Source organism: Hippoglossus hippoglossus, chromosome 21, assembly GCF_009819705.1.
Source record: "Hippoglossus hippoglossus isolate fHipHip1 chromosome 21, fHipHip1.pri, whole genome shotgun sequence".
Classification (NCBI taxonomy): Eukaryota; Metazoa; Chordata; class Actinopteri; order Pleuronectiformes; family Pleuronectidae; genus Hippoglossus; species Hippoglossus hippoglossus.
In genome coordinates, this window is record NC_047171.1 from 16,067,657 (window position 1) to 16,088,595 (window position 20,939).

At 42.1% G+C, this 20,939-nt stretch overlaps 2 protein-coding genes across 5 annotated transcripts in view; one reads left to right on the top strand and one right to left on the bottom strand.

Moving 5' to 3' along the window:
* itgbl1 (integrin, beta-like 1) overlaps window positions 1–10,474 on the bottom strand; it is a 40,437-nt gene extending 29,963 nt beyond the window's left edge. The window contains exons 1-2 of the mRNA XM_034574293.1: window positions 10,189–10,474; window positions 6,749–6,951 (exon numbers count right to left, since the gene is read on the bottom strand). Coding sequence (XP_034430184.1) covers window positions 6,749–6,951; window positions 10,189–10,280 — 295 coding nt within the window. The 5' untranslated portion in view covers window positions 10,281–10,474. The remainder of the gene's footprint in view (window positions 1–6,748; window positions 6,952–10,188) is intronic.
* A 1,559-nt stretch (window positions 10,475–12,033) lies between these two features.
* Window positions 12,034–20,939, top strand: part of nalcn (sodium leak channel, non-selective) — a 61,909-nt gene continuing 53,003 nt past the window's right edge. The window contains exons 1-8 of one of the 4 annotated variants that reach the window (XM_034573205.1): window positions 12,034–12,177; window positions 15,159–15,292; window positions 15,497–15,558; window positions 16,284–16,424; window positions 16,612–16,794; window positions 19,861–19,944; window positions 20,028–20,167; window positions 20,284–20,412. In XM_034573205.1, the coding sequence (XP_034429096.1) occupies window positions 15,517–15,558; window positions 16,284–16,424; window positions 16,612–16,794; window positions 19,861–19,944; window positions 20,028–20,167; window positions 20,284–20,412 (719 nt within the window). In that variant the 5' untranslated portion in view covers window positions 12,034–12,177; window positions 15,159–15,292; window positions 15,497–15,516. The other 3 variants (XM_034573208.1, XM_034573207.1, XM_034573206.1) reach the window with 3 other exon arrangements.

The following is a 20,939-nucleotide window of genomic DNA, read 5'->3' on the forward strand; positions in this document are numbered from 1 at the left end:
CTCTCTCTCTCTCTCTCTCTCTCTCTCTCTCTCTCTCTCTCTCTCTCTCTCTGCAGGTATCTCTGTCTCCAGAGCTGCAGGATAACAACAATTATTAATACTATTATTGTTGTTCACTATTATTATTATTATTATGTTAATTGTTGCTGATATCATTAATAACATCTTTACACTCTTATCGTTTTTATTTTAACTAGTAAAAGTGTTTCTGGTCTCTCTGTGCTCTCTCTCTCTCCCTCTCCTCCCCCACCCCCTTATCTTTCTCTCTCTTCTCCCCTCTCCTCCCCATTTTCTCCCCTCCTCCCCCCAACCGGTCGAGGCAGATGGCCGCCCCCACACTGAGTCGTGTTCTAAAGGTTTCTTCTAGTTAATGAGGGAGTTTTTTTCTCTCCACAGTCGCCAAAGTGCTGCTCATTGTGGGAACTGCTGAGTTTCTCTATCATATTTAAGGTCTTGACCTTCAGTATAAAGTGCCTTGAGATAATGTATTTTATGTTTGGCGCTATACAAATAAAATTGAATTTACTTGAATTGCTCGCTGCAGTTCCACTCCTTCTGGATCATAAACCTTGATTAGGCTCAACAATTTCACTTTCATCATTTATTACTTTACTCTCATAAATTTACCCCATTTTTCCTCATAATATTATGACTTTATTTGGACTCAGTCCCTATATTCAGATATTATTCCTTTGCACCGTCATGTGTGGAATAGGCTGCTCTCTTTACACCATTCATACAGGAAATGACACTGTGATTTATCAGTCATTTCTGCTGTGCATTATGGGCCATAATCTAAATCATTACTGATTTAGTAATGAAAATAAAAAAGCACATGTATTGTCGAAAAATGCCTGTTATAATCTACTCGGAAAGACTTGAGTGTCTTTTTTTCTCCTTGCAGCCCACATTGGAACCATTAGGTGACTCACCACACAGGCACACAGCCTAGCAAAGCTCCAAAGTGAGTGCACATCAAAATATGTACGAGAAAAAAAAACTACATACAGAGATGAACACTTTAATGGGCTGTAATGGCTCAAGGACTGCATTCCACTCTGAGTCATTATTTTTCTGTTTTTTTCTCTCTGTCTCTTTTGCAAACCAACAAATGATGCATTAAAACTATTAGTCACATTGGACAGAATGCCATTAGTGAGTTGTTTTCCCACGATTAGTTTACTTGTTTATATCATCTGGCTTTAATGTGTCCGTGTTGGATGCGACATCACAGGCTTGTGTTATGCTAAACAGAAAGTGTATCTGGAGGAGTTTGATCTGGAACAGCACCGGCCAAACTGGCTTCTGATGTGCTGCTGACATAAAACCCCCTTGGGTGGGATCTTCTCTGGCTCTGGCACGGGGGGGGGGGAGCAGAGGCTCGCGGCCTGAGCCAGCTAGGGAAAGAACAGAGGCTCCGAAAAACCCATAGCCTGAGAGCGGTGCGTGTGTGTGTGTGTGTGTGTGTGTGTGTGTGTGTGTGCACTTTCTCTCTCAGGCTTGCACGTCCCCATTTAAACTGCTCCTTTGAGATGGGGTGAGAAGGAAACACATATGCCAAAGTCATAATCCGAATTATAAAGAATCGTAAAAAGTTACAGATTGTTCTGGATCGCATATTTGCTCGGCTCGCTGCTTTATGCCACATCAGCGTCTGGGGGGTTTGGCAGCTGTTACCAAAGACGCAGAGGGAATCGCTGACCTGAGTTTGATCAAATACTTTGTGTCCTAGAATAAATGTTGCTGCATTAAGAGGATGAAGACAAATCCAAATAAATGTCAAATCATTTTGTTCCAATTAAAACGGAACTCAAAGACGATCGCTCACTAAGTTGTTCAGCCTTAATATTATGGTCTAATGCTACTCAACATTGTAACAGTAATTACAAATAAGTTGATTATACAGTGTTTTTTTGTTTTTTTTACACTGTGGAAATGCTAGCCCGCAGCGGCCTGGGCCACCCTCTGTGTTTCCTGACAATGGAAAAAGACCATACAGTAAACCACTGAGGAGCACAGCAGAGGAAAACACTTTGTTCGGTTCTGCACAGACAGGCACAGAGACTGAGAGAGACGGTTCAGGCACAAGCGAGGGGAGAGGGAGCTCACGTGGCTCATTCAGTGAGGCAAGAAGAGAGGGAAGGCTGTGAAAACGAGAGCGGAAAGATCGTCATGTTTGCCGTCTATGACAGCAGGGGAGTCTTTACAGAAATTACATGAAAAGAACAAAATAAACTCAATTGTATTTCTCCAAAACAATCGAAAACAAGGTTAGATATTAAACTTGAAACTGTCAAATGTTGTGTTATTTATTTATTTATTTTCAAACTGGGAACGAGGAAACAGAACCGAACAGGTGACAGGGAGGTTTTGCACAGTTGGTGACCAGATGTTAGACCAGTCCATCATCCCATCGCTCTGCAAGCGTGTGGGATGTGCCGGAGGAGGGAAAACATGGGAGTGACAGCAGCGGTGCTTTGTGTGCAGCCTGCAGAATCAGCACTAATACAACCACAAGGTTTCTGCTGGGTCTTAAAAAGTCTACAAAGATAAGATAGTTAAATCAACTGCAGGCCTTAGGGTTAGGGTTAAGCTTGAGGCTAGGGTTAGGCTTGAGGCTAGGGTTAGGCTTGAGGCTAGGGTTAGGTCTGACCCTGACATTAAAAATATCACATACCAGGTCTCAAGTACATTTAAGTAGGACTTAATTACGTTTAAGTTCATTTAACACTATTACACTTCTATCAAAAAGAAACGTTTTAACGGTATGCATAGTTTGGAAGGTCTATCTTTCTTCTAGATCTTTCTCAATGATACAAATATTTGCACGCTGTAGTAATACTACAAACAAGACCAACGTAGTACTGGTAACTACACTTGACTTGGCTGTGGGAAGGACTATAGCTCATGCTCATGTGGTTTGTAAGACAACGTGGGATTTCAAGGGTTATTCTCTACGAGGCTACTTCACCTTATCTTAAATTATGGAGAAGTGTAAGTAATTCTGGGACTGATATTCCTTCATATCTATCACCCTCGCCATAGGTCTTAAATCTCACTCATTATGGTCTGAAAAAGTCTTTAACTAAGCGTGTGTTTCCTTTTAGACTGCGGCTACTGGGACTGTGGGACGTGTGAGAAGGAAATACCTCTGCCAAGGCTCAAGCCCAATCTCACCATGTTCAAAAAATAAAAATAAATCAATAAATCATGGATCCGCTCTAAAGTAGAATGGGTTCTTTCTTGCATCATGGCCCAACATTTTCACAAGATTTCATGGAAATACGTTCATTATTTTTTGGGTAATCCTGTTTACAAACAAACAAATGTCATTGTAAACATAACCCCCTTGCCAGATGTAACAAAATGGTTGAAATCCACTATAACTTACATCCATTATTATGGATTGGACGCTAAGTTTAATCTTACGATGGAACATGTCATGTAGATATAGTTTACAATTGTATTGGCCATATCATAAAAGAAATTAACCTGGTATTCCAGAATAGTTTTTGCCACTCTGCTACCTGGTAATTCAAAGCATCACTTTGCTGTTGTCCCATCATGCACACAATAGAGTCAGGACATGATGGGAGCAGCTGCAGGTTTAAAATCTCCCTCTTGCGAAGGTTAAATTTTTAAAATCCAAAATGCAGACAAGACAATGACTGGTTGGTGCAGCGAAGAGTGATTAACGTGAAACGACGTGCTTACTGAGTCTCCTGTAGGCTACACGGGCAAACACAAAGTCCAAATACTCATATGGACAACGAACTAAGTTGAAGACACGATGAATCGCCAGGGAGTTGGGACAAAATGTACAAGGTTAAACGGAGGAGATGAACAGAGCAGACGAACTGATGAAGAGGACTGGTGAGCAGAGACGAAATACACAAGGGAGGCTGGAGTAATCAGACACAAGTGAAACACTTGGGCCAAGAAAGAAAGACTCTTACTCCTACTCTTACTACGTACTATATCACGAATTAGAACAAAAAGTATTCCTGCAACCACGAGTCTGGGAGGAATAATGCTGCACATAAAAAGAACATATTATGGTCTTTTGCTCAGGATAAAATACCACAAAGACCTATTCTTCTTCCTCTAATTGTCCCTGGAGAGAACAGGGAACTACTCCCCCATGCTTCTATAATGCCTCTAACTCAGCATGGATTATGCAAGAGCACCCTAGGCCTATATTTATCTACATACAGATATAGAGAGCGTCTTAGTGCAGTTGTACGTCTAGTGCAGTCGACTTGCACGTCTATTGATTGCATCTTTAAGAAAACCATGCAACAAAAGGAAAGACCATGCAATATCCCCACAAAATGACATAAACTAAGCTCTGTGGTGACAGCACTATTCCCTAAAAAAAGCTCAGAACTATTATACCTAGGCTTTTAACAATATTTGATCATATTATTTATTTATTTATTTACTTCATCTGTATTGCTATAATGCATCATCGCCATTTCCTTTGTCCAGCTTGACTTGTTGTTCTGACTGGGAAGCTCTGAAATATCTCATGTTTGTCTGATGAATGCCATCCAAGGTAAAAGAACAACTTAGTGCCAGGAAAGCTAATGTTTATTTTTTTGGGGGAAAACACACAGTTTATCCCTTGAGGAGAAAAAAAAAATCTATTGGATCTTATCAGTGGGTAGTTGTGAGAGGCAGAGATAAGGGAGCCGCAGGGAGAGGAATTGGCTGCAGATACCAGACAGGAGACAGTGCACGCTGCATGGGCCATTGAGCAATGGAGGGGGGGTATAATTTTGGGGATAGAATTGTTGGACCCTATATGCACATGGGAATACGACTGTGGGTATGTGGCTGTGGTTTGTGCGTCTTTGAATGTTCCACTGGGAGAATGAGCCTGATCCCATGTGTGAGTGTGTGTGTGTAAGTGTGTGTGGACAGTGTGTGTCTGGGTGTGAAAACCCATTCCTCTGCTGATGCGTCTCGGTTCCATTTGCAGACGGCGTACCAGTGAGTGAAACCCCATTATCAGGCTGAAGCAGGGCCTTCTCACTCCAGACTGCTGAACCATAATGAGCTCCTCACAGCAGCCAACTTGTCTGCCCAAATAAATCACTTTCTCCTCCATGTGCACACCATACACACACACACACTCACACACACACACACACACACACACACACACACACACACACACACACACACACACACACACACACACACACACACACACACACACACACACACACACACGCACACACATCTCCATTAGACCTGCTCAGGATGCACATATACTGAATAACTCTATCAAACCCTGACACTCCAGTCCAGTGACTACAGAGGACACAAAGGTGAGGGTTTTCTTTCCTTACATCAACACACGGGGATCAACCTCTCTCCAAGCTTCTATGTAAGTATCATGTGTGTCTTCTACTGCAATGCCTGCAGTCAAAAGTACAAAAATGACAGTTTTTGCTGAGCAGAAATGGCTCTCAGAAAAGCGCATATCTCTGCCAAGGCCCAATATTCCCCTTAAAGTCAATCAAGCTGCACCATATTCTACAGCCTAAATATCAAGATCCTGAATTACTCTCTGGGAAAATGGTGAAAATGTTCTAAAAAAAAAAGCCTCATTTCATAATGTTAAAAAAAGCTTATCAGGATCTGCACAAAAATGTATTGCGATCTTCCATGACCTATATACCACACTTTTCCACCAAGTTTCGTGGTAATCCGTTCTGTTGTGTTGTGTGATCCAGCTGACCAACCAACCAACCAACAAACAGACAGGGGTGAAAACATAACCTCCCCCGATGGAGGTAGCTGCTAAAATGACCAAAAGTCAAATCTACACCATAAACAGTTTAAACAAAAATTCAACATTTGTAACCTCGATGAAAGTGAACTTTAATGCAGTACTAGATTGGTTTTAGCTATACGTAGTTTCACTTTTACCCTTGGATGATACCGTGTTTCATGTCCAGCCTCCTCAAAAAGCTTTTCAAATTGAATGTAACAATTTACCAACCAAAAGTTTCTTATTCTCTCCTAAGAAATCATCTTTAAATGTGTCCGTCAATTCTGTGTTTTTTGGAAAATGCATGCGGAAAGCGGAGACCTCCAGAGACCTCACAGGGAAACATGCTGATGAGCGCCGATGCACTCACGAGGATTCTCTCTGAGAACGTGTCAAATGTCAGTTAATGGACCACAAGTTCAAAGTTGTATCTCGCAGCAAGAGCAAATGCCTCGGTAACACGTGTGAATCAACCAACTGTCTGTTACAACCTTTGATGTACGGCCAAGTTGATGATGGGTGGGATTTCAAAGACATCTTACAGATCAATCCAAAATATTCTGAATCCTCCAAATGTCTGTGAAATATGTGTTTCTATATTTGAAATTATATCAAAAAAAGCATAGATATACTCAGTCGGTTTTTGGATAACAGCCTTAAGCTTTCCATTCTGCCTCCCACTTGGCTGAAACAGGAGCATCAGCTGTAGAGTCCATTTGCCAAGGTTCTCTGATGTAACGCAACAGTAAAGAGATCTGCTACATCCCTTACTGACCCATCACCGACAACCACATCCAAGTAGTTTAAAATATGTGGAGCTGCGTGCCTGTACTACAGAGTCACATTTAAAAAAATTCAACTTTCACTGGACAAGATTCCAATAAAAGAACATCCGAACAGCATGAAGACACCCTTGGGTCCTTGCTGTAGCACTTAAACCATCTGATTATGTTATTTGTCAATACGCACCATTGCAGGTTTTCCCATTATGTGAAGAACAGACCCAGTCATGGCACTCGCAGCGGGGCCCGTAGAACTTCCCTGGTTCGGTGGCCGTGCAGACGCAGATGCCGCAGTCACACTTGCCCCTCCCACTGCATATCTTGCCGTCTGGTGTGCGGCAGCGGCGCAGGGAGGAGTCGGTGGACAGCCGACACACGCCACCCGCCTGGCTGGGAAAACAATAAATAGAAAAGGACGGGTCAATCTTTTGAGGTCAAGGGTCAAGTGTGATACCACCTGTACAGTACTTTAAAGTACCTTTGCTCGGGTGGGGCAGCGACATCTTCCTTTATACATCAGAAACAATCAATTCAAGATGTTCGCTATGTGTAGCATTTATAGTTTGAATACAAACATTCAACAAATCCTTTTCCCATGAACACAGTGTTAGATGAATTTTCATTCACATACAAAATTAAGCATTTTATAGTCATATTTTATTACCTGAATTTTTTATCCTGAGCCATTTAATTTGAATCGTAGGTTGTTTGTCCCTTCTTTTAGTTTACGACCCATTTGATTGTATCAGACCTTTGCTGAAAACTACATAAAGTTGTGGAACAGTCACAGTTTGGGAAAATATCTTTGTTTGTGCTTAAAAAAGGTATTTCTTAAGTTTTAGAGGACCTTTGTCGTCATGGTTACAATTATGGGTTAAAGGGTTAAAGTTGTGTTTAATTGGAACAGCGTGGGTTTAACATGTGAAAGGAGCAGCGGAAACTCCTAATTACATCAGCCACCACAAACTTAATGAAGGTTCGTAATAAGCTGCTTATGCAGATGACCTATAGATTTACCAGAGGACAGTCTTGTTTGGGGCCATATCGAGAAAAAAAAACAGATGCTTCGGAAACACACACTTGCGAGAAAGAATGTGGACGATTAGGTTAATAAACCATTCAGGGAGCACACTTCAGCATATACAGTATGTTACTGAGCTTCGTCTTTATACTCCAGTGGCTCTCTCTCAGTGAGGTTTGTTTCATTTGGATGCCGTCTGACATTCTTTTTCTTTTCCTGCCCCTCTCTTGATGTTGGCCAGCTGTCCACTTTGGTAACAGTAGACACATTTCAAATAATCAGCCGAGTTCCTGACACACCCAATAAAATCAAATACAGATTGTGAGTGTGTGCGTGTGTGTGTGTGTGTGTGTGTGTGTGTGTGTGAGTGTGTGTGTGTGTGTGTTCCATGTGTTTTTCACCCATCAAGAGCCTGTTTAGTCTTGACTTCTTTAAGCAGCACAATGAATTTGGAATACATCTGTTGATCAGTCTGAGCCCTCATCCTTTACCAAGACCAGATGACTTTCTACCATCCACTTTTTTTTTTACCATCAGCTGATCTTCATTAGTATTGTTGCGTCAGCTGTGAGCTTGAACTGCTGCTGCCGAGGGTGTTTGGGCTACAGGAGGTTTCGGCCCTGGCAACACGGGACTCGGTCATGATGGTAAGGAGAACAATGATAATGGGATAATCTTCCCGTGTCTGGCTTCACTGTCTCGCTGCCCAAACCTGGAAGCAGGGAGTCTGAAAATCTCCCTTCCTCTCAAGTGGAAACTTTGAAATTTCATCAGATTTTGGCACCGTGAGCCTCGTCTAACTGCAGCTTTTTTTCAAGCTAAGAAAGTGGGGCATGTTAACTGCTGACGGCCTGATTGATCACCAATGCTGACTGCACCCGGAAAACACAGGTGTTCAGGACCGAGGAGACACCTGCTCGGCCATCTCTTTTTACAATTTGTTTCAAATTAGACTGATGGCTACGCCACAACTGCATATCCTGAGCCAGAGCATGCCAGTCTCCTTTTTTTACATTGCACCTATGTTTCATGTTTGTATGTATTTCATGCTTATTAATCCCCCATGAGTCTGTCTGTATGACGAGGCTTTCTCAAAGAAGCCATTTGAGTCCACTCTGGAGATTATCTGGAATTGACACAACTTTGTGGATTGCACCGACCTTGGCAAGTATGTAAATGACCAGTCTGTGCTCCCTGTGAGTTTACCTGACACCTTGTTGTTATTATACTACGCTATTATTTGACCTCACTTAGTCAAGGGTATTTAACTAGAAAGGCTCGCGGTAGAGTGCATACCTCCATCACGACTAATCTAACTAACTAATATCCCGATGCATTAAAAAAAATCATCCTATGATAGTGATACAAATTTCTTGGATCTGACCACTGATCTAGATCAATACCAAAATTGAATGGGTTGTTTTCTGATCCATACAACATCCTTCAAACAAACATGTTTGATGAACACATAACCTCCTTGGCATGGGTCATGAAGTTTTCAGTATGGACCTGTGGGTGACATACTTAGTTTAGTTTCATATAGTATTGAAAGTAACTATCCAAACCCATAAATCATAAGAAATGGCTGTCTTTGTGGATGTTGTGTGGGATGCACTTTGTAAAACATGTATATTTCCTAGCACTCGCCTGTGCTGAGGCTACGAAGCGTAACCTTCATTACTGACTGCTTTACACTTACGGTTTATTTTTTCACACTGCCAACTTGGTATGATGAAACACCCGGTAAACAAACAACCGAAAGATTATTTTGTATGCGTGTAAGAAAAACCGAGGAAAACAGTGAAATCGCAGCAATTCCCAGGAGCTGTTGCTTTCTGTAGTAAACCATGTGTGGGTTTGCTGCTGCTGTAGCTGCACTGCACAGTGGGACATACACAATATGATCATTGCACAGGCACGGTGCACGTGCTTGGAGTAAACACCCGCTCTGCAGCTGAGTTAAATTCAAATCACGTGGCAACATTCACAGTTCTGCTGACGGGGCTCAACTTTTAAAAGACCAATATACAGAAATTGAACACTCATAGTTTATCCAAAAGCAGTGATTTCATACAATGTTTTTCAAAGATATTCTTATTAATTGCAAATTTGGTTTTAAAAAAAACGCGACATTTGAAGTACTCAGGTAACATAAGAACAGAACATAGTACGGAGTCAAAAGGTACATGGTAGACAGGAGGTGAATATAAATCATATTGATTTTGGAAAAACAGAAAAATAAACTAATTGGGCTGAAGCTTCTTTTGCACCAAACTCATGACCATGAAGTCTCCAACCATGTGTATCAAAAGGAAAATAAATGAATGTCTCAAGTTTCAAAAAGTGCCATGCAACATTAGATAACACATTTATAAAAACAAACTTTACCCCGTGACTTGGCATGCAGAACTACATTTTTTGCCGAATAAAAGCATAAAGAACCTGCACAAAAAAGGTAAGTTCCAAAGTACAGGCATTCCTGAACTTTTTCATATTACGCACTCCAAATGTCTTTGTCAGCAAAACTCTGCACCTCCCTCTTGCTCCGTGCTATCCAGACGACCCCAAAAACAAATAAGAACAAACAAAGCTGTGCGGAAACCCACCTCACTGATTGCAACAAAGTGTCCTCCACGGCAGAGAGCAGAATCAGCAACACCGTCACCAACATGGACTGCAACAAAACCTCAGTGTGCATGTTTAAATCCCACAGAAACCTGAAGTAAAGTAGCTTGAAGGAATTTCACAGGCTCTCTCTCCTTAAACAGACAGGACAGGAAGAGAGAGTGAGGGGGGGAAAGAAAAGGAGAGAAGGAGAGTAAGAGCGGCAGGCTGGCCTGTACTGGCTCAATCCCTTCAGAGGCCAACAGTTCCTTTCCATACAAGTGCCTTTGATTAGTCTTGACTCTCCGACACAGTCCTGGGCAGGAGCTGGAGCGGGGAAAACTGCCAAAATGAAAAGTTAAGTCACCAGTTTGAGATGTAATTAGAAGCAGACTCATTTCTTTTTTTTTTTTTACTTTTTCCCCTTCGTTTTCCAGATGATCTCTTTATGGGTCTGTAGTTTTTTTTTGTATGTATTTGTCTTGATCTGTAATATATAAGAGCATTAATCAATCCCTACCCCTAATGTGTATTTTCCTCAGAAGACGTCTTGACACGTCATGAAAGGAAAAGCAGATGTGGGAAAATGGTGTCTGTTTCCCATTTAGCTTCGATGAGTTCAGGATCCTATATATGCTATTGTGCATGGCAGCTTCCTATCAGTCTGTCACTATCAGGGCTTGTTGCTTCACTTAAATGGACATTTGCATTCACCATTGTTATTAGTCTTTTCTATGGCAAGTCAAAATATGTGCTGTAAAAAAGAGCTTATATGTCACATCAACAAAGAATGAAGAATCAAGTGTGCTTGAAACAATATTGCACGATAAATTATACACATTTTGACTCTGATTTGCAACAATGTATTTTCCATTATCTGAAAATACTCTCTGCCATATTATGACAATCAAAGTACTGCAATGTGTCGGATGTGTTAACTGAACAGGATCACAGATTCCAAATAAAAGATTCAATGTAGTGACCATGATGCAACAAAACCTTTTATACAGAGGAAGTCTCAATATACTACTCACAAAAACCAAAGTTAATCAACAGAGAAATGTTTAAGCCATGTTTAAACAAACATTTATTTATATCTTGCGATGAAAATACCCCAGTTTTCAACTACAACCTCACTGTTGCATATTGACCATGCATGGTCCAGTCATCCAAAGTTGAACCCAGTCATTTTTAAGTAATCAAGGTATTAGTATGTTTACATTTCTAATACATTCTACATTATTGATTCATTGTAATTGACTGGGCCAATAACCTGCAGAACCAGCCACGTTTGGCCTATGCCTGAGCTATCTGCACATTTTGTGCTCTTGCAGCATCTGAATTTCCTATTACAGGCCCAGGCCAAGGAAAGGACAAGCCTGTCAGCTGATGTGGAAGTTGCACCTTTAACTCTCACAGAGGCTCTTCACTGCCCTGAGTGGACCTGACAGCAGTGTCGTCAAATCAATAAGTTATGGACACTTTGATCATAGACATACTGTACATGTAGAAATGTGTTTTGAGTTTTTACCTATAAAATAGTGGCTGACTTAGGTTATAACTTTATAACTTTAAATTTAGACAATAAAGTAAATATGTATTATCATTATTATGAGTATTATTATTATTATTAGTATTAGTAGTAATATTATTATTATTTCTTATTATAGTAGTATTAGTATTAATAATATTAATACTATTAGTAGTTATATTATTATTATGAGTAGTAGTATTAGTAGTAATATTATTATGGTTACTGTTGTAAAAAATCTAAACAACAGAGAACAGAAAGTGGTGATGCAGCAATATGGGGGACCTCTAGCTGTCGCCATGGAGACGGCTGCGCGCCTCCGCTGCACGCGCTGGTCCTGTGGATGTGATTTCAGTGTGCGCGCTCCCGCTCCCTGCTCCCACACCGTCCCTGCACACCCGGAAAACAGCTGATGTCATGGACAGCACGAGACGCGGCGGATAAGGGAAATCCTCCTGTCGTAAGTGACTCAGCGGGCTTTCTCCCCCCGTGTGCGTGAGTGAGTGTGCGTGTGTGTGCGCGTGTGGACCGAGCATCCAGCTGTTGTGCTGTGAGGATGCGGCCGATGCTCGGTGCAGCTGCGCGCTAGCATGTTGCTCCTCCAGGAAGTGAGGACGGTGTCCTCCTCGGGACTAGGCCGTGGTGACACCTCGTCGTGTGTCCTCCACAGAATCACGCGGACAGGTGTGTCACGGAGCGCGCCGGCTCCGTTCAGCATCCACGCCGCCCCGCAGTTTCCTTTACGTCCCGCGTTTAGCTCGGTTTTTAGCCGATTAGCCTTCGCTCTCGTTTCCATAGTAACCTTGGCTCCATCGATGTCAGTCATTCAGCTTCCTCCCCCCCCACCCCCACCCCCATTACGTGTCGTAAACGAGTTTGATCTGTGTCACTGAAGCGTTTGGGGGGATTTGACAGGTGCTCAGTGAAGCCTGTGAGGTCACAGTGGGTCAGACACGGGCCTTCAAACATCAGGTTGTGTTTGTTTTTCCACAAATGTTTGCCAATATAGATTTGAGTTTTTAATTGTAATGTCAGTGTCAACCTCCTAAAAAAAAACCCCGATCATATGTGATGTCAACACTGCAACTGACCATGTTTTCTAAATGCTGCAGAGTTGGAAAATATGGAATCTAACAACAATCTTAACTTGCGAGTTAAATACACTGATTCAAAGATGAGGCTGATTATGAACGTTTGTTGGAGATGACACCTGTAATTGGAGGATGCGGTGGCAGAGAGAGCTCAACACACTGCGGATTGAGAAAACACGAGACACACGAGCTGCAAAAAGTCACAACACATGCGAATACAGCAACGTGCTGCAATTAGTGAGAACGACACAGGAAATGTTTCCAGTGGTACCCAAGAGAGTGTTGCACCTGGCTGTAGCTCGATGCTTTTTAAAGTTATCGAAGTCTGCTTCTCGTCAGTGGTGATGGGAGATGTGTTCTGAGTTTGCTCGTGTCGTGACTTTTTTGCAGCCCATGTGTAGTCAAGTTGATGGAGTTGTTTTTTTTCTATTTGCATGTGTTTTCTTAGTTTGCAGTGCGTTGAACTCTCTCTGCCACCGTATGATGAAATGTGAGGTGGGTGGCTCAGAGATTTAGATTTCTTTCTAACTAGTCAGGACTGAATGACACTGACAATAAATATCCCAAAAGTCTATTTACTATGAAAGGTGATAAAGTTGTACCAATCTGACATATTCATCACTTGACTCTGCTTTATTCCTCACCTCAGTGGCACATTTTAGCTTCTTTAACCTCGTCCCCAAACTTTAGAGGGAAAGAGAGTGTGCTACCTGCAGCACCAGAGTGTATATTTACCTTGGAAATGTCTTGACACTTTTCGTAAAAACTGAAGCAAAGTGCACATATGACACCGGTTCGTGTGGATTCCCTAAATCTAACTCTCGGCTGTGGTGGAGAATGGTAGAATAGAACTGCATAACTGTGCTGCCCACATCCACCAAACTTTGTCTGTTGTAATTAAGATCACGCTGCCTCAGTTCCCTCTTTATCATAAAACTTAAGCCTATAAAGTTCTCAACATCCAACAAATACTCAAAGTTACAATTAATCTGCCCAGTGATCACGTCTTGCCTATGAGGAACATGTCCTTTTTTTCCAAATGGGAAAGTAATTACGGTCTTCACCACCTATACACCCACATAATAGCACTTAGATCCTGTAATTTTGTTTTCAGTCTTCCTCGCGTCCCCATCTGCATATGTTAAGTGTAGCAATTACACAGGGAAATTGCTTCTAACTACATGGGCTTTTATAGGACGGACAGTTTCTTTTCTTGTCTTCTCTCAATGTACTGTAACTTTCTGTCAATTCAAAACTTTCAAAGTTCAGATAAAATTAATATTATTCATGTGATTTACTTTGTTTCATCATATTGATTGGTACAGCAGGCGTTTTCATCTCTTCGTTGTTCCTTCTACGACAGCTAAAAACGTATTTTATGATCTCATTTATCATGTTTATTCATTTCATTCGGGAATTCTTCATTGCAACTGCAGACACCTTGGATGTCACACACAAACTCAAAATCAAATCACCCCCAACTTTTCATGTTTGTTTTGGCGTTTCTGTTGATGTGACAAAAATGTCCAGAGACATCTACAAATTAAATGTATTTCAGTGATTTAAAAAAAAAAAACTTACAAAAATCACAACTCTGACATACTCGTCAGGCCATCCAAACAATTTGACAGTAGATTTATCCATGTCTGAGATTTTTGCCTCTATTCCAGTATAATAAAGATGAATGGAATTCAGCCTGTAGTGCTCCCAGAATTGAAAAATGACGATTACATTTTTAACGGAACCATGTCTTTGATACATTGGGTAAGAAGTCGTAGTAGTTTCAATAGAGTCATTTAGTGTCATTTTGTTAAGGTGGCATCAGATATCTCAGATAGAACTTGGACAAATTCAGCACTCACATGTATGCGTTGCGCTCCTGATACTACGCGATCACAATTTCCCACACGGAACATAGCTGGCTATTGTATTAACATCTCATTCCAGCTGTCCATGCAATAGTAAATGGGATTTAAATTCAACAATCGTATGAATACCAGGTTCACCGATTAACTTTGCCTCGTATCTCCAGACTAATCTTGTCGTTCGATATCAGTCAGAAGCTGTATTTGCATTACCATGATTTCAATGGAATATTTGCTTGAATGTGAATGGATTTGAATGAATGACATCCCCCTATTTAAAGTGAATGAGCAGTATATCCTCTGAAGCCCCCAACATGTAACTGTGAGTGCTCCATAAGAAGTTGTTATGTCTTTCTTGTGAGTTGGTTGGACCAAATCAACTACATAGTTACTGTATGCTGCACCATCGCAGCACTTGTGAACATGTTCTCTTACCTCTCTTTACTGCTCTTATGACTGCTACCGTTCACTGACTGCTGCCACAGGACCTCCAGGCCTTTAGGACATTCTCCTTTTTGCATCTCTAGTCTCTCCCCCTCTCCCTCTATCTCTCTCCCCCACCCCCACCCCCACCCCCCTCTGTGACCTGGGGATGAACGCACCAATGAGGAGCCTCACAGTGAGTCGCCTGGCCCTGCTCCACCCCATCTTCTTCCACCACAAACACCTCAGTCACTCAGTCACTCACAGAGTGTGTTGCATATATGCCTTGATGTCAGACGTGGTGGGCATTCCTGTCTCTATGAGCGTACTGTAGATGTTGGTAGTGTACTGTACACCATATGAGCCATAATGTTGACTAACTGGTGTGTGTCATTCACAGGGTATGCCTGATCGCATGTTATGTGCAGTGCTGGAGCAATTTCAGCTTTACTTTTCCCTTTGGTATGTGCGCTTTGTCTCCATTCAGAGTGTCATTTCTTCTTGTGTTCTTAATTTGAAACGGCCTGTACACGTTTCTTTTTTTTCTGCATACACACGCACACACACACACACACAAACAGGGGCATTCACAGGCCCACACCAACTGTAGGTTATACAGCCTAATGCGCTGGTGCCGCGGTGTTCAGCACGATGGAGATCGTGTGTGATCTTTTCCGATGGTAAGTCACTGGAGCGGTTCCAATGTGAATACACTTGTCCTGTGTTCCATGTGTGCTACGTTGTGTATCACGGTGGCCATTCAACGACGCAACACACGTTTGATTTTCGAAGCACACACCTCTGTTCTGGCAATTCAAGTCAGGGTAGTTTACTTTGCACTTCATCACAGTGTGCTCAAGATTAATGCTACATGTAATCCCATCCAGACGCCACTATTTATACACAGCTCAATACATATTAACATACTTTTTAACCTAATCTTTGTATAGTTATTAATTTTTAAGATGAAAGTCACTTACTGGTAATGTGGCCATATAAGGCAACTCAATTGCCTCACCGCCGAGCTCCATTAAGATAATATTAAATTGATATAATTATAATAATTTACAGTCCACCTGATTGGACGAAAGCGGTACTGCCACTGCCCAGACTTGGATGCAGCCAGTGTTCCCCTGCTCCTCATTTATCTTTGGTCACTGTGTGGTCCGCCTCCCTCTCTCTGTCAGATCCACTCTCTGTATAGCACGGCCAGCCCAAGCATGCTGAAGAGGAAACAGAGCTCACGGGTCGAGGTCCCGCCCATCACCGACTTTGGGCCGGACGAGACCCTGGCAGACAGCGCTGACATCTTCTGGATCAACAAACCAGTGAGTGTACTAACTGTGCATTTGTTACCTTAAATCCTGTGCTGTCATCTCCTGTCCATGCATGCCAGATATTTTATTATTATTTCACGTAAAATTGTGTTTCAAAGATAGAGCAAGAACATCCCGAATGCTTGACAGCAATGAATACAGCCAAACATTATGCTGGAATGTGTTCCTCTTCCTGCAGTGGGTGCACACCCTTCTCCGAGCTTGCTCCATCATCAGTGTCATCTCTGTGTGTATGAACACCCCCAAGACGTTTGAGCATTACCCTCCACTGCAGTATGTGACGTTCACGCTGGACACGCTGCTCATGTTCCTCTACACCGCTGAGATGATCGCCAAGATGCACATCAGAGGAATCATCAAGGTAGCCACTCGCATAATCACGCAAAGCACATTACAAAAATACAGATTCACATTGTTTGTCAACTTACGCATATATACAGTGTTTCTGCAGGCTCGTAAAAACTCTAAAAAAGAGTCAAATTCAATAATCTGAACACCTAAAATAAGTGACTGAGTTGGTGTTACAGAAGACACATTACTAAGCCATTTTCAGGCATGACCTCTGTAGGAACTTCAGAGAATTGGCTCCGGACAAATCCTCCAGAGGGTGCCTTTCACACATGAACAACGCAGTGGGAGATTCTCTGCACAGGCTCGCTCACAACAGCAACAAATCCTCCGTACCTAACAGGACCCAACATATTAATTATGCTGCGGAGATCACGTGTTTTTGTTTATAGCACATCGACACCGGCATCGGCCTTATCACCAAATGCTCTTTCAAGTGATTTCTACATGTACGCGTTTTCATCCTGAGATGTTTGTATTCTTTTTGAATTGAAGCATATGTTGCGTGTTACAAACTTCATCAACAACCCTCTCGCCCGCGTGGAGTCCTGAGGAGGATCTCCTGCGTTGTTCTCACATCGGCTCCTCTGGAATTTCTGCGGGACTTTACACTCTGGGACCGGACGGTGAGAGTTCGGAGAAACTCCAGAAGCTCTCACTCGGACATTTGCGTTCACACATACAGCCCCTGTGGAGAAAATCCAGAGGAAGCCTGCAGTTCAGTGCATGTCTGAAAGCAGCTTAAGTTGTTTCAGGAATTTCATATAAATAGTTTTAACTGTAAATTTTTTCAATTTTCTTCTAAGTGTGCTGTTTTCCATCATATTTTATTGTCTGTTAGTCAAAGGACATGGAGATTAGAAATGTTTAGCTTAAGTTGTCAGTGCCAAAATGGGATGGGCCACTGGCACGGCTTTCACACAAAACCTATTCATAAAACGCCATTAAAGTTTATGTGCATATCGACTGAAGACAATAGAGGTAAACCACTGGAGAGCTAATTTCCCATTTCAGCATAACCATGCGTAGCGAGTGGTTGAAAAGAAGCCCCCAATGTTCAGTGAAATAGAAGAGTTCATATTGACATAATATTCAGAAGTGCTCCCTTTTGGTTCCACTTCAGGTTTTGTTGACACTTTCAATTCGACGTCAGTGGTTTGTATTGAGCCTCACATTCTGATGAAAAGAACATGATTCAGATCGGAGGTAGACGGATGACGTTCTGTAGATGCATCCAGGAACAGACAGCTGGCAGATGAAAGGCCCATAATTACTGACATAAAAAAGTGTGGACAGCTTAATTGGCGAATCAAGGATAACAAGCAGGGAGGCACTAGAGGACACAGAATTAGAATCAACAGTGCAAGGGGGGGGGGGGGGGAAGCATCAAAACTGGAACATTTAATCTTCATTCTCTTAACGTTATGTTTAGTTTTTGAAGGGAGATAATACCCGTCTTTGCTAAATCGGAAAGTACTTTTCTCTCGTTTTTCATCTGACTCAGCTAAAATTCATCTTCGCTAAAAGGCCGAAATATGACAGATCTCTATGTTTCACATCATTCCTATTCAAAAGTGTGCCACAGTGGATATATTCACCACGTGTGTAACTATGATTGACAGTTCAAAGTTATATTTTGTGGCTCGTTGTTTAAAGTGCCTGCGCAAAACAAAAGAGCCGCACGGTTCGGTGAAGTAATTGCACGCCTTTGTTCTTGTCAGTGTGTAATCAAACATGGTCCTTACCTCCTATTTGCAGCGTTTCTTCCTGTGGAAGACTGACCCCCTAAGAGCCTCTTACAGACTCTCTCCCTCTATGTGGTAATTAAGTGTGCTCATTTTTGCTGGCCTTAATAATTTTGTCTTATCATGTCGAAACCTTTGCTGTTTTGAGTTTTAAAGCTGCTCTTTCAAACGGACGCAGCGATTTTGGGTTGTGTTTGTTGTTTTTCATAAATATATTGTTGCGTGATTACTGTATCCCCATAAAAGCTTCCTCTGTCAGGTTTTCAGAAGGCGATGGTCGGCACTTAATGTGGGCAATTTTCAGAAATGCAAAAGACTAGTGTTGCGAAAGCCTTAAAGCATCGCAGCATGTTTTGTAATTGCTAATTGGTATAACTCATCTTTTTTTGGACAGTATGGGCTTTGATTGGGATTATTAGCTTTGCCAAGGAGGTTATGTGACCCCTTCACCCCTGTTCGTTTTAGAATCAGAAGCAGAATCAGGGTTTATTGCCAAGTAGGTTTATAAATACAAGGAATTTGCTGTGGTGTGTGTGTGTGTGTGTGTGTGTGTGTGTGTGTGTGTGTGTGTGTGTGTGTGTGTGTGTGTGTGTGTGTGTGTGTGTGTGTGTGTGTGTGTGTGTGTGTGTGTGTGTGTGTGTGTGTGTCAGTATAAATATAATAAATAACAAAATTTAATATGAAAATATTCTGAGCACCCAGGGAAGGAACACGTTGTAAATAAACACTAGGAAATGGATTGTGCAAAGTACAGTCAGTCCGTTGTTGGCCACGGGAAGTTAAAGTGTCACAGTCACAGGCGGGGACATCAGTGCAGTTCATTGATAGGGACCCGAGCCTTATTGATGAGGCCAGCAGCTGTCGGGGGGGGGAAAACTGTTTTTGTGGCATGAGGTTTTAGTCCTGAAAGACGGCAGCGTTCTGCCAGAGGGAAGTAAGGGTTTGTGTCCAGGGTGGGAGGGGTCCTACCTGCACGCCTCAGAGTCCTGGAGACGTACAGGTCCTGGAGAGAAGGCAGGTTGCAGCTGATGGATGGAGGTGAGGATGGATTCTATGACGGCAGTGGAGAAGTTCAGCATCATCGGCTTTGGCAGGTGGAACTTCTTCAGCTGCGGCAGGAAGTGCATCCTCTTCTGGGCTTTTTTGGTGGTTTGTTTGTTTGTTTGTTTGTTAGCAAGATTACACAAAATCATGTGGAGGTATTTCAACAAAACCTGGTGGAAGGATACTAAGTGTTCTAGTGCTCATATTCGGTTTTTCCTTCCTGTTCATATTTCCGAGTCTTACCTCTGTTTTTCTCACTATTGGTGTCCCTCTTCTCTTCCTCTCCACAGGGGGACAACTCCTACGTTAAAGATCGCTGGTGTATGTTTGATGGATTCATGGTGTTTTTCATCTGGGTGTCCCTGGTGCTGCAGGTATAATGCTACAATGTTTGTTTTGCCATTTTTTTCCCTGCACAGTCTTTTACTGCCCAACAATCTATTTTCCTTTGTTTCAGATGTTTGAAATAGCCGATCTTGTGGATCAGATGTCTCCATGGGGAATGTTGAGAATCCCCAGAGCGCTCATCATGATCCGGGCCTTCAGGATCTATTTCCGCTTCGAACTTCCTCGCTCCCGCATCACCAACATTCTGAAGTACGATAATGTCATGAGCGGTTATCTTGCATAAAGTCTCCACAATTCACAGATAGTTGTACATATGTCTAAATCTGACACTGACCTGTGTCCTCCGTCACGCTTCTTCTCTGCAGGCGATCCGGGGAACAGATCTGGAGTGTATCGATCTTCCTGCTGTTTTTTCTTCTGCTCTATGGAATTCTGGGTGTTCAGATGTTTGGAACGTTCAACCATCACTGTGTTACAAACGATACACAGAAAAAGTAAAAACCCAGTTTTCTTAGTGTTTCAGTACAACATTTGATTGCCTTTTGTTGTTTCTACAAATTTCATCCACTGTTTGAATGTGACAACCTGCATGAAGAAGACGTAAATTCTACTATACTGTCGCTCGTAGCTTTTACCTGAACTCCTCAGTTGCACGAAACAGCCTAATGGAGGCCATCTTTCCTACTTTTAATGCATTGTAAGTTAGTAAAGCAATAATGAATACTATTAAGGAGAATTCAGAAAATAGAAGGCGACCCTGGCTCAAGAGGTACAGAGGTTCGATTCCTGGCTTCTCCAGTCTGCATGCTTAAGTGCCCTTGGGCAAGACACTGAACCCCCCCTAGCTGCCAGTGTATGATTGGTGCGCAGTAGAAAAAGGCACTGTTTATAGAGACCCTGTATGAATGTGTGTGTGACGTGGTAATTCACAAATCATAATGAGATGTGACTCGTAGGGTTAAGAACACTGACTGCTCAATAAGACTAGGTGCTATATTAACACATTCCTTTTTATCATTTA